This window comes from Trichosurus vulpecula, chromosome 1, assembly GCF_011100635.1.
Source record: "Trichosurus vulpecula isolate mTriVul1 chromosome 1, mTriVul1.pri, whole genome shotgun sequence".
NCBI lineage: Eukaryota > Metazoa > Chordata > Mammalia > Diprotodontia > Phalangeridae > Trichosurus > Trichosurus vulpecula.
Genome location: NC_050573.1, coordinates 232614479 through 232627218, shown reverse-complemented (window position 1 = coordinate 232627218; position 12740 = coordinate 232614479). Strand labels below are relative to the sequence as shown.

Below are 12740 nucleotides of genomic sequence, written 5' to 3'. Positions count from 1 at the left end.
AAAGCTACTTGGAGAAGGGCATCTGTGCTGGGCCTTGAAGGACCAGAAGACTTAGCCATTAGAAATGCAGAAGGTACAGGCAGGCAGCATGGTGCTAGAGTACTGGATGGGGAGTCAGGAAGGCCTGAGTTAGAATCCTGACTCTGAAACTCAATAATTGTGTGACCTTATCGAGACACTTAATCATTCTGCCTCAGTTTCCTTATCCATCCAATGATAGTAAAGATGGCGCTTACTCCCCAGAGCTGTCCGAGTTTGCGAACCACAAAGCTCTATGTAAATGTTAGGTATTATGATTATCAGCACCAAGTTATGTAAGTGCTCAGAAACAAGAATGGAAAAGATAGGATCTCAGGAAGGGGTGACTGGATTGTAGAGTATGTGGAGGGTTGTTGTTGTTTGTCCTTCATTTTTCAAAGAGGGCCAATGACATCACAGACTGGTGTCTTAATTTGTGCATGAATTGGACTTAAGTGAGGCAGAGTTGCACAAAGACATCAGCCTCGTTCTCTCTTCCAGAGTCCCTCGACATCCAGTGGCAGGACAAAAGTCAAGACAACTGGGGATGTCCCAGGATGCAGCAGATGACCTTGGTGCCTTCAGTGTTTGACCAAACTCTCCGTGCTCCGCAGCACCCGCTTCAGCTGCTTTCACGGTCATTGGAATGAATTGCTCTCATCTGCCCATTCCCTTCCAGGGGAAGAATTCATCTGCTTGGGGTAGACATCTCTGCAACACACCGAGAGGCTTGACGCCTGTCATTTACCCTCAATGTGGAAGGTAAGCTGTGAATGAAGGCTAGAATTAAGGTCGTGTTCAGAAGGCAGAGAGTCATACTTTAGGTACGGGTTGGCCTGGGTGACTAAAGTTCCTTATAACTTTAAGAGCGTAGTTCTGTAACTGCAGATCCTGTAAAATAACCACACCACAAGACATTACAAGATCATTAATCATCACATAAAGGTGATATATGCACACACTGCATAGACAAGCACAGGTATTAGGACTTTGGGGGAACAATTTTCAAAAAGACTTTGAATACAAAGCAGCTTTTTGGGGGTTAACCCTTAGTTAACCAGAGTGCCCCCTTTTCTGAACATTCCGTCAATCAAGGTTTCATTATGAAAGGATTTTATTCCTCATTACAAACAACCCGTTAGAAGGGGGGCAAATTAATCTTTCAGTAATCGAAATTGAAATGTGTTCATGAGAAATGTAAAAGTCCTAGTACCTTAACACTAAGTCATAGTTATTTGCAAATCTCCATTTGTCAAAAAGCTCGAGTGTTCCATTTCCATGGTAATAAATGTGATACTAACTCCTTTAAGCATGGGGGCCCTTTGGTACTGAAGTGGTTATTAAAAAGCAGGAAGTGGTCAAGGGAATGGAATTTTCTTATGAAGCAGGTTACATTAGAGCACTGGAGTAGTTCGAAATATTGATGAGGGAATTAAAAAAACTGACTGTCCTCCAAAATGGGCCAAAGCCTATTGTGCTGACTGCTCAATCATTGCATCAGAAACCAAGAGTCACAACTAGGGCAGGTCAACCGGAGATTTGCCCCAAGGCATTTAAAGTTAGAGGATGCTGACAGTACTTAAAGCCTGAGCTTAGATAAACTTGTTCCTATTTACCCTCCAGCAGCTGCCTTGCATACAGCTAGCTAGGGTGGTGCAGTGGATAGGGTATTGGTCTTGGAGTCAGGCAGACCTGAGCTCAAATCCAGCCTCAGAAACTACCTACCTATATGTGACCTTGGGCAAGTCATTTAACCTCTGTTTGCCACTGGAGAAGGAAATGGCAAACCACTCCAATATCCTTACCAAGATAAAACTCCATGGACAGAGTCCCACAGGGTAGGACAGGACTGAAATGATGGAACAACAACAGTAGCTTTGCATCGACCTGAGGTTTTCCCCACTGGGATCTCTGCCCAGAGCAGTCAGTGACCACTTAGCATATTGCCCGGCATGTAGTAAATGCTTATTATATGACTGATTCATGGTTGTTATTGGGTGATATCACAGGGTCTCTCTCCCATTGACCTCAATTGAATCTGTCTTAAGATTTATTTTTGGGAAGTCACTTGATCTCTCCCTGTCCCAGGCAACTCTCTATCAGTATAAGTTGCAGACCTACAGTGTTAGGGGGAGTTTCCTCACTGTACCAGTGAAATCACAGGTGTGGTCAAAAAAAGGGGGAAAAATGGATTTAGAGGGCCCTTTGATCTCATTCTGCCTGCCTGAGGGCAGAATTATGCTGCTTGCCCTTGGTTTAAACATTTCTAGTCACAACTCTGCAGAAACCTGTGACCCACAGGAATTATGGGAACCTACATCCTGTTCAGTCCTAAGCAGAGTTCAGAAACAGTGGGTTGCCAGGTGATGCACAGGGAAGAAAGAACAAAGGATGTTTCATGTTTACAGTAGCACAGTGCCAGAGGCAAAGGAGGAGAACAAAAATAGACCTATGGCAGGTGGCAAAGGCAAGCATTTGGGCTCTGGTTAGGAGTGGCTGATGACTGGTGGGCTTTTCCACGTGCTCTGCTCTGAGCCTCATCTCACAGCACTATAACTTCAGATGAAACATTTAGATACTCTTCACCTTTGACTGTCTCCTTGCTTCACCTTGAATGGGGAGATCTTTTGAAATTTCCAGGCATGGTCCTTTGTCATTTCTTAATATTAGTATTAACTTCCCAATGACTTAACTTACCATTTGGGAGCAATTTAGAATTCTTTTCTTTCTCTTTCTTAAAAAGTACAACAGTAACCAAAAAAAGGTTTCTCTAAAGAGAATGGGGAGAGATTGTTGGGTTTTTTTAAATTGCGTATTTAATTATTAATGTGCACTGACCTTGAAAGCAGCTGGCCTGTCACTGGTATGTTGGGAGGAACACACAAAGCATTTGTTGTCACTCCGGGCTGCTAGGAATGTCCTGTTCCAGAGAAGCATGTTATGTGTGGGGACTGTGGAGAAGAACCCAGGGAGGTGCTGTTTGTTTGACCTACTGTGGAATGTAAAATGTGTGTGTGGTAGGGAGGTTTGGGGGGGTGGGGAGGAGTTTAGGATCAAAATGTGTGGGTAGGCTTTTAAAGATCATTCAATTGGGCATGTTTAGTCCTTGGGTCAAATTTATTTTACTCTTTTGTTCTTCTTTTCAATAAAATGCTCTGAAGTACAGCCTCACCAGATGCTTTGCTAAGCAGCTGTTTTTTCACCTTGGCCATAAGAATATTGGTAATAGTTTATTTCAATTTTTCTTCAAAGTGTTTAAAAAAGACAAACAAACCTCGTATTTAGTTGCTGTAGCCTCATACTGAGAGGCCGTGTGGTGTCCTGGATAGAGAACTGACCTTGGAATTAGGAAAATCTAGGTTTGAACCTGACCTCTGACATATATTGGTTTTCTCCAACATGCCCCATGATTATGCTTTCTCTTCCTGGAAAACCACTCAGCTTCTATAACCTCTTCCTCTGATTAGTAAGTGCTTTCAGAAAGCTTCATTTTAAAGCAAGTGCCCAGCAAAATCTGTTCAAGTTTATTCCAGAAGTTATATGCTTATATACCTCACTTCAGGAAGGGATAAAGGTACCACCCTTAGCAATTTGTTGTGATTGTGAATTTGGAAATACTCTGTTGAGGGAAAAAAACCCTACAAATGTTTTGAGTTTCATGTTTTGTATTGCTTTGTGTATAATATATAACATAGCAATTTAATTGTTTCAGGCTTTAATTTGGACATAAAATAAATCCTTTGACCATTGCAATAAACAAATGAAGGAATGAATGAATGAGAAAATAAATAAATAAATGAGTGAATGAAGAAAGAAAGAAGGAAAGAAGGAAAGGAAGAAGGGAAGGAGGGAAGGAAGGAAGGAAGAAAGAAAGAAAGAAAGAAAGAAAGAAAGAAAGAAAGAAAGGAAGAAAGAAAGAAAGAAAGAAAGGAAAAAAGAAAGAAGGAAGAAGGAAAGAAGAAAGAAGGAAGAAGGAAAGGAAGGAAGAAGGAAAGGAAGGAAGGAAGGAAGGAAGGAAGGAAGGAAGGAAGGAAGGAAGGAAGGAAGGAAGGAAGGGGAGCTCATTCCTCTCTGGTTTCCAATTCTGACTTTCTGTACTATTTTCGTCACCATGGTCTCCACTCAGGTACTTTCTATCCTTTCTCCTCACCCTTTCCCATCCTTTTCAGATTTCTTTTAATGAGTGGTCCTCCCCTAACAGAATATAAGCTTCTTGAAGGCAGGAACTCTTTCTTTTTGCTTGTATTTGTATTCCCCGAGTTTAATGTAGTGCCTGGTACATAGAAAGCACTTAAAAATGTTTGTTTACTTTATGAGTCCACTATGGTTAGTAACTTAAGCTGTCATTGCCTCCAGGGGACAGGTAGGTGGCACAGTAGATAAAGTTCCTGGCCAGGGGTCAGGAATACTTCTTTTCTTCCTGAGTTCAAATCTGGCCTCAGACACTAACTAGCTGTGTGATCCTGGGCAAGTCACTTAACCCTGTTTGCCTCAGTTTCTTCATCTATAAAATGAGCTGGAGAAGGAAATGGCAAACCACCCCAGTTGTCTTTGCCAAGAAAAACCCCATATGGGGTCATGAATCACAGCAACAAGCTCTTTATATAACACTAAATTGCAGAGAAGAAATTACCTGAATTGGTAATTGTCCAGGACTTCCCTATATCAAAGAAATCACAGGTTCATTCCCTATCTCTGTCTTTAAACTGGAGAAATCAAATTTTTACAAACAGAAGCAGTGAAGCACAGAGTTAAATGACCTAAGTAGCTTATTCTGGTCTTAATTTGAATCTGACTGAAGCTTGCTTCTAGGCGCTTATGCATCTAGCAACCAGCAACCTCCATCCAAGGAATCTTCACTTTTTTCTTCCATTTAGTTTGCTACCTCAGCAGCTGGAACATTGTCGGAAAAAACAAGAAGCTTGGGGCAGCTAGGTGGCGCAGTGAGCACAGCACCGGCCCTGGAGTCAGGAGGACCTGAGTTCAAATCCGGCCTCAGACACTTGACACACTTACTAGATGTGTGACCTTGGGGAAGTCACTTAATCCCAATTGCCCTACCAAAAAAAACCAAAAACAAACAAAAACGAAAAAACAAGAAGCTGCACCTAATAATGCATGTGTCTGTCTGCATGTATGCATATATATGTATGTGTTTATACAAGGTGTCCCAAAAGTCTTAGGGCCCTAAAACTTTTGGGATACCCTGTTTTTGCTCTTGTGCTCTTCACAAAATCCTGGCCACTCGATCGCTACAATTCATCCCCTATAGCTTTTTTGGAGGGGGGTAAAAGACAAAACAAAACAAACAAAACCAACTAAACAAAAACCTCACTATTCCAAACTTATTTTTTCTTCAGATCCTCCAAGCCTTCCCTTCATCCCTTTGTTTATAACAAATGACTTTATGTGAGTTAGTGACCCTTACTGACTCAAACAAGAACATTCTCATTCACCTTATCATATCCTTATCTCTACTTCCTGTATATTCTAGAGTCTCAAATCATGAGATAGATAGATAGATAGATAGATAGATAGACAGATCCCCCTTTTAAAATCTAACCTCTTCACTGGTGCTTTGGACCCCATCCTTTCTCACCATCTCATAGATCTTCCTCTCACATGTGTTGCCCTTCCTCATAGCCTGAACCTCTTTTTCCACTGGCTTTTCTTCTATCTGCATCTGAACATGTATAAGTTTCCAATCTGTGGAGAAGACTATCCCTTGATTCAACACCCAACTTTCATCTGATTTCTTTTTTTCCTTTCCGAACCCGCTGACGATCTGCCTGGAAGAGCCACTGGTTCTTCCAGCTGTTCAGATGAGTATGGTGTTGAGATGGGTGTGGCCAACCTTCCCCATCAAAAGGAGCCCAGGAATCATTCCACCTTGTTACCAGGTGACTCATATCTGCAGGGGCAGATCTCTGATTTTCCTTTGATGTGAATCCAGCCTGCCTTTGGGTTCTGGCTTTCCCTTTCATCTTTTCCCACTCCATTTCACCATTTCCTCTCAGCATCACATGGAGGCTAGTGGGGCTTAGACTCTGATATCTGGTTATGCTTGCCTCCTTCAGATCTGACACCTTGGTTTCTTCTATTTTTTTCTCTACAACTGGTCTGACTTCCATTTGCAGCACCAAGTAATAAACCTGAAATATTTTCAGTCTGAGCAGTTTCTATTGAGCTGTGTTAATGGCTGGAAGTCCATCCAGTTTCTCTGACGAATTGATTGCAGGTGAAATAATCTTTCCCTCCCACCAAGATCAGACTGAATCCAACTCAGAACGAGAAGCCTATACTTTCACCTCTATATCCTCACAATTCACTCCCCAAAGCATTTCTTGAGGGCACTGGGTTGGACTCAGGAAGGCCCTCAAGAAATGCTTGGTTGAATGAATAGATAATGCACGTGGCTTTTTGCCCCTATTTCAATAGCTAGGGGGAAAACAGGGAAATCCAAAAACTTTAGGTATCCCAGAGAACAATCCTGGTGGGCTGCAATGCCAATTAACCCCAAATCTCTGGTGGATTTCTCCTTTGTGATGGCTCTCAGTTTTGGCAGCTAGGCAGCCTGGTGGATAAAGGGTTAGACTTAGAGTCAGGAAGTTGTTCAGTCATTTATTAGTCACGTCCAACTCTCCCTGACCCCATTTGGGGCTTTCTTGACAAAGACACTGGAGTGGTTTGCCATTTCCTTCTCCAGCTCATTTTACAGATGAAGAAACTGAGGCAAACAGGGTTAAGTGACTTGCCCAGGGTCACATAGCTGATAGGTATCTGAGGCCAGATTTGAACCCATGAAGATGAGTTTTTCTGACTCCAGACTCTGTTTTTATCTACTGTACCACCTCGCTGCCCTGAAAGCTAGAGTCAGGAAGACCTGAGTTCAAATCCTGTCTCAGACAATTATCAGCTGTGTAACCCTGGGCAAGTCACTTAGCTTTGTCTGCCTCCATTTCCTCATCTGTAAAATGACATAGTAATAGCACCTACCTCCCAAGGTTGTTTTGAGGATCACATGAGATGACAATTGTAGAATGCTCAGCATAGTGCCTGGCACATTGTAAAGGCTATAGAAATGTTGGCTATCATTATTTAAAATAACCAATAACCTTAAAAAGACCTTTGATTTCATTGATGTAGCTCTCGTGATGTAGTTAATAATTATTCTATGCCTTAATAGATATTTTACTCTGTGGCCAAAAATACTCATGACATGGTGGCCAATGAATTGTCACTCAATTTAATCTTTCCCTCCCATGAAGATTGGACAGAATCCAGTAGAATGTGTAGCCTATACTTCCTGTCTGTATCCCCTTATAATTCACTGCCCTCTTTAGTTTGTAGGCATAGGTACTTTTTTTAATTTAAAGAAGACATATATATGCATGTATATGTATGTGTCAATGTATGTACGTACATATACAAACAATACATATTACATGTATACATATATTATTTGTATCACACATGTAATTCAGCTATATAATTAATATATTGCTAATATATTATATAGCAATATATTATACATAGCTAATAAGCACTATGTATATGTGCCAAATAATACATATGTATGTATATGTGCATATATATTATACATACATATAAACACATACATATACATACACATATACACACACGCTATATATATATATATATATTCAGGACATGATTCATTTCAATGCACCCAACCATAGCCTACTACACTATTGATTCAGATTGGGTCTGTAGTAGAGTCTTTTTCACAGGAACTAGCCACACCTTCCCCATCTTGTGATTAAGAAGTTGATTGTTTGAACTTAGGTCTAGGACTTCACATTTTTACATATTTAATTTCACCTTATCAAATTTGGGCCATTATTTTCACCTCTTGAGATTTTTTTTTGTTCCCCACTGTGTCATCTAACATATTAGCTATTGTGTTATAGCTTTCTGTTATCAGCAAGTCTAAGAAACATGCCTTCTATTGCCTCATCCAAATCATCATTAAATAATAAGCCAAGAATAGATCCTTGAAGCACTGTACTAGAGACCTACCTTGAAGCTAACATCAAGTTATTGGTGACTACTCTAGAATCTTGCCAGAAATTTGGGTTTACTGGCCTATAGTTTGCAGTGTCCATTCTCTTCTCTTTCTATAAAATGAAAACATGTGCTCCTTTCCCGACGGCACCTTGCCCACCCTCTAAGACCTTTTCAGAGATTGTTGAGAGCCGTTTAGCTCTCATAGCTGCTAGTTCCTTTATTACCCTATTTTGGAATCCATTTGGGTTTACCTGGCAACCTGAGCTCATTAACAGCAGTCGAGTGATCTCTATTTCCTAACTTATTTTTTTTTTAATTTATTTTATTTTATTTTATTTTTTTGAGATAGACCAACCATTTTATTTTCCTCTGATCGGTTCAGGAATGTTGATGGACAGCTCTTTACATGGGCTTTGGAGGGAGTCTGGGGGCAGCACCTGCAGGTCTGAATCGGGGCGGGGGCGTCCAATCCTTCCGAGGCTCACGGGAGCGATTCCTCAGTACCTTGCTGTGGATCATGCAGCTCACACGGTCATGTAGTTTCACATAGAGTCCGGGCAGCACATAGGAGTCGAAGACGCTGGCCTCGGAGATGTCCCTGACGGCCGCAGCTTCCACGATGCTGCGGATTACAAACTTCTTGATGGCCTTGTCCTTCGGCACGCAGCGGGCGCAGTTGGTGCAATGGCTGGGCTGCACGTGGCCGCAGCCCTTCTTGGCGCGCCCGTTGTTCCTCCTCTTCTTGGTCATCTGGGAAGCCAGGAACCGAAAAAGGCTATTTCCTAACTTATATTCAACTTAAATTCTCTGTTAAAATTCTTATTTTATCCTTTTCACTCCAAAGACCATAGTTCATGAAAGAGAAAATAGAAGCAAAATAAAAGTTGAATATTTCAACCTTGTCATCATTGTCGGTTTTCATTATCCTGTCCACTAAAAAATTCTTTTTCTATAGGATATGGTCTTTAAGATTTGGTCATGGTTAGTTCCATACTTTTGCTTGCTTCTACTCTCTTTCAGAAACTAAAATTTAGTGTGTCAGTGGACCCATGAATTTCATGGATATGAGATTGCCTTCATTGGCATAGACTACAGCCTATACATGCCTTCTCATCATCTATGTTCAATTCATGACTTTTCTTAAATACTGTGTAGATGATCTATGGAGGTCTTCCTCTATTTCTTTCAACATTTTATTACTATCAGTGCCATGCCAGGCCAATCCATTTGTTATCCCCCATGATCAGTCCACTTCCTTTTCTAATAACAGATTTCTTGGACGTCAATCCCTTATGCTACTTTTTGCACACGAGGGTTTATTGCATGCACTGCAGCCTACTTATACCTCTCATGCATCTTTCCACTGCCCTGGCAGTCATCCACAGTTTTGATTCTTTGAAGATTGTACTGTTCAATGACTCTCTGCCATAAAGCACCTCTGGGTGGATACAAATGATTTTTCAGAGAGGATTTTGTTTCTGGGAGCAGCTTGGGAGGCTTGAAAATGTTGCACAATTTCTCAGATGCAATGCAGTTTACCCTCTCCTGGGCTTACCTCATTTTCTGTAGACAATGACTGTCCAAGATACATGTTCTGATTCATTTGGTTACTGGGTTGACCAACTAACTGCATGTCATAATCTGGGCAATTGGCTGGCATTCCTTATCATTTAAAACTAAGAACAAAAATTTTAGTCTTGAACTTTTAAATGGGTTTTCTTCCTCCTTCTCCAACTCACTCCTGAGCCAAGAATTCAATTCACCAAAAACAAGAAAGAAAGGTTGATGTTTATCAGATATGTCAAGAGGTCCTTATGGCAGGGAGCTTAGGCTATGTTACTGCAGTTGAAGGAAAGCAGCTGAGGCAAATACCACACGCTCAGAAACAAGCACCTCAGGGACCATGAAAATGAAATGTATTTATTAAAATAAGGTTTACTTTTCACTGTTAAATCACTGCATTTGTTTTCTGTAAATCATTTGCCTTTGGAAATGAGAAGTCCATTCTTGGCTTACATATTGTTTTGCTTCCTATTCACACATGTGAGTTACCAATACTCCAGGGATAGGTTTTCTTAAAACAAGAAATGTGTTTTAAATTCTTTTGTTTCTTGCTACAAAAATATTTCAAATCATGCTGTGTTCTGCTATGAGTTACTTCTAATTTTAAAAGATGTCTGTAAATTTGGCAGAGATAGTCTCACTGGAGTCTTCCTCTTTTTTTCTTGGTCTCAAGTTGAAGTAAAGTGGTATAAAAGGCCCTATTTTGTAGAATCAGCAGTTAATATAATAATGTTTACTTGAATCCACACAGAAAAACCAAGACCATCCATATGTTAACACATTGGAGTAAAATCCTATTATGATAGGATCACAAGTTTTGGGTTGGGAAATTACAGATGTCGTGTTAAGAGGCTAGCAATGAGCATTTTTAGCAGTTAATTCCCATTTAGAAAATGTGCTTCATCCACTTAAACATTCCTTGGCAGAGACCCTTTGCAAGGCATTGTTGTACATAAATACAGTGTTGGTGGGCAGTAGCCCAAGGCTTTTCAAGGGGTGGGAACTTGGAGGAAGAGAAGGGTCACTGTGGCCACAGTGGGACAATCTCATATTCTCTTAATTCTAGAAGGGATAACTGTGGGAAATCGACAGTGCCAGAAGGGCAGTACTAATGACATCTTAGTCTCTTTAAGGAAAGACAATGAGTGCCCTGTGCTGGGACTTTCTCCTCTCTATTTAGATGTAATGCCCATTTCAGCTCTAAACTTCATCCTTAGGTTGTTGGAGCTGAAAGAAATATCCTAATAGCCTAATAACCTGTGGTAGGGAACTTTAAAAAAAATATTGCCATAACTGTAATTCAGTATCAATGGCTTCCTTTGCAATCATATATTTTATTTTATGCATTAAAGATGTTATTCTGCTTTTGTCTCCGGTCCTTGTTAGTGGCGCCATGGGTCACCAGCAGCTCTACTGGAGTCACCCTCGCAAATTCGGCCAGGAGTCTCGGTCGTGCCGCGTCTGTTCGAACTGGCATGGCCTGATCCGCAAGTATGGCCTGAACATGTGCCGCCAGTGCTTCCGGCAGTACGCAAAAGACATCGGCTTCATCAAGTTGGACTAAGTTATATTAACGGATCTTGCTTACACTGACCATCAGTGACTATATACCATTTTACTGGATTCTGGACGACTATTTGATCTACCCTCCTAAAGATCTGATTCTGTTGTACATTCTATGCTACCATTTGCATATATGATTAAAAAGGTCATCCTCAGTTATTAAAAAAAAAAAAAGATGTTATTCTGGGGAGGGGAAGGGGATGTCTATGATACAGGAAAAGTTAAGAATTTCTGATCTAGTTCATCAATTCATTGTACAAGGATGACATCAAGAGACTTGCCAAAGGTCACAAAGTTCGTGGAAGAATCAGGAAACCGCAACTTGACCCCAGGCCTTGCCTGTCTTAGTCCAGAGGTCTTTCTACTAAATCAGCCTGATTCTATTGAAATAGCAAAGACATCTTAAAAGATCTATGATCCTAACAAGGCTTAACTTTAGAGTAGGTGCAATGGGTGCTATTTTTTGGCCTGGAGGAGGGAAAGTGGGGAGAGGAAGGAGGCTGTTGACATTCCCTTCTCTTAATTTTCTCTTATCTAAATCAATCCTTGTGTTTAAGTCTCTTTTTAATGCAAAAAAAAAAATCAAGCAAAGAAACAAGACATGGAAAGGGGACACCTTGGCATGAATGAGTGTAGCACAAACTTTCCTAAGAACAAATTTGGATAAAAGGGAGATGGGAAGAGCCTGTGAACTTCTGGGCCAGAGAGGGTGGAAAGAAATATGAAGAAAGCTCTGGGGATGCCGGTGAGAGGTAGCACTGGCTCTAAGACCTATAATGGAAGCCTGGGATCTAGTTCTGCTAATTCAACAAAAGCTAATTACAGACAGTTGTCAAAGACCTCCTTACAAGAGCTATGTCAACTAAACCTTGAGGTTATCCTCCTATTTCTAAAGTTTAGACTGTGGAAAAAGCACTCCTAAATTTATTTTCCCTGGTTCTCTTTTTAATTTAATCAGCCAGTTAAAAGAATCAAATTACCACTTTCCAAAGTGATGGAATTCACCATGCTAGAAAACTGAGCCTTTAGGAATGTCTATATGACAAGAAAACAACCAGATGAAAAGGGAGTGGGGAAGTCAACTGAGGAATTATTTGTTTTGTCTATGTCATGTGAAAAAAAAAACCAAACCAAACCTTGTTTGACTATTTATTCCTCCAATGAATTGAATGATTCTTTGTCTAGAAGTGAATAGATTAGAGGTTTCAGTGTGTAGACAACACAACCTATGTCTCCATAGGCAAAGTCAATTGAACAACTGAAATGAAATGAAAAAAAAAAAGATGAGGCTCAAATTTTCCAAATTATCTGTTACAGTGATCAAATACTTGGTAATTGTTAATCTCTCTATTTCTCCTTGACAATATCAGTCTAATGACAGTTGATGAAATAGCCCCCTATAGATTCTAGCTGGATAAGCACAGGTTTTGAGATAGCTTTATCCAAGGTTTTGAAAAGCCTTCTGGGAGAAAGACAGAGAAGGAGGAAACAGGGAAGAAAAATAGTGAAGCATGACAGTTCCTGCTGAAGGCTTTGGGGACTTCCTCCTCCTCTCCAGCTAAGGTTAG

The 12740-nt window shown here is 40.6% G+C and overlaps 2 protein-coding genes across 2 annotated transcripts; one reads left to right on the top strand and one right to left on the bottom strand.

Moving 5' to 3' along the window:
* Window positions 1–8448: 8448 nt before the first annotated feature.
* Window positions 8449–8796, bottom strand: LOC118828639 (40S ribosomal protein S26-like). Its single transcript, XM_036735449.1, has one exon. The coding sequence runs from the start codon at window positions 8794–8796 to the stop codon at window positions 8449–8451; it is 348 nt and encodes a 115-aa protein (XP_036591344.1).
* A 2182-nt stretch (window positions 8797–10978) lies between these two features.
* Window positions 10979–11346, top strand: LOC118828633 (40S ribosomal protein S29-like). Its single transcript, XM_036735436.1, has one exon. The coding sequence runs from the start codon at window positions 11003–11005 to the stop codon at window positions 11171–11173; it is 171 nt and encodes a 56-aa protein (XP_036591331.1). The 5' UTR covers window positions 10979–11002; the 3' UTR covers window positions 11174–11346.
* Window positions 11347–12740: the final 1394 nt, after the last annotated feature.

Bases quoted from the DNA above. Each gene is read 5' to 3' on its own strand.
- LOC118828639 (XM_036735449.1), bottom strand. From the start codon at position 8,796: ATGACCAAGAAGAGGAGGAACAACGGGCGCGCCAAGAAGGGCTGCGGC.
- LOC118828633 (XM_036735436.1), top strand. From the start codon at position 11,003: ATGGGTCACCAGCAGCTCTACTGGAGTCACCCTCGCAAATTCGGCCAG.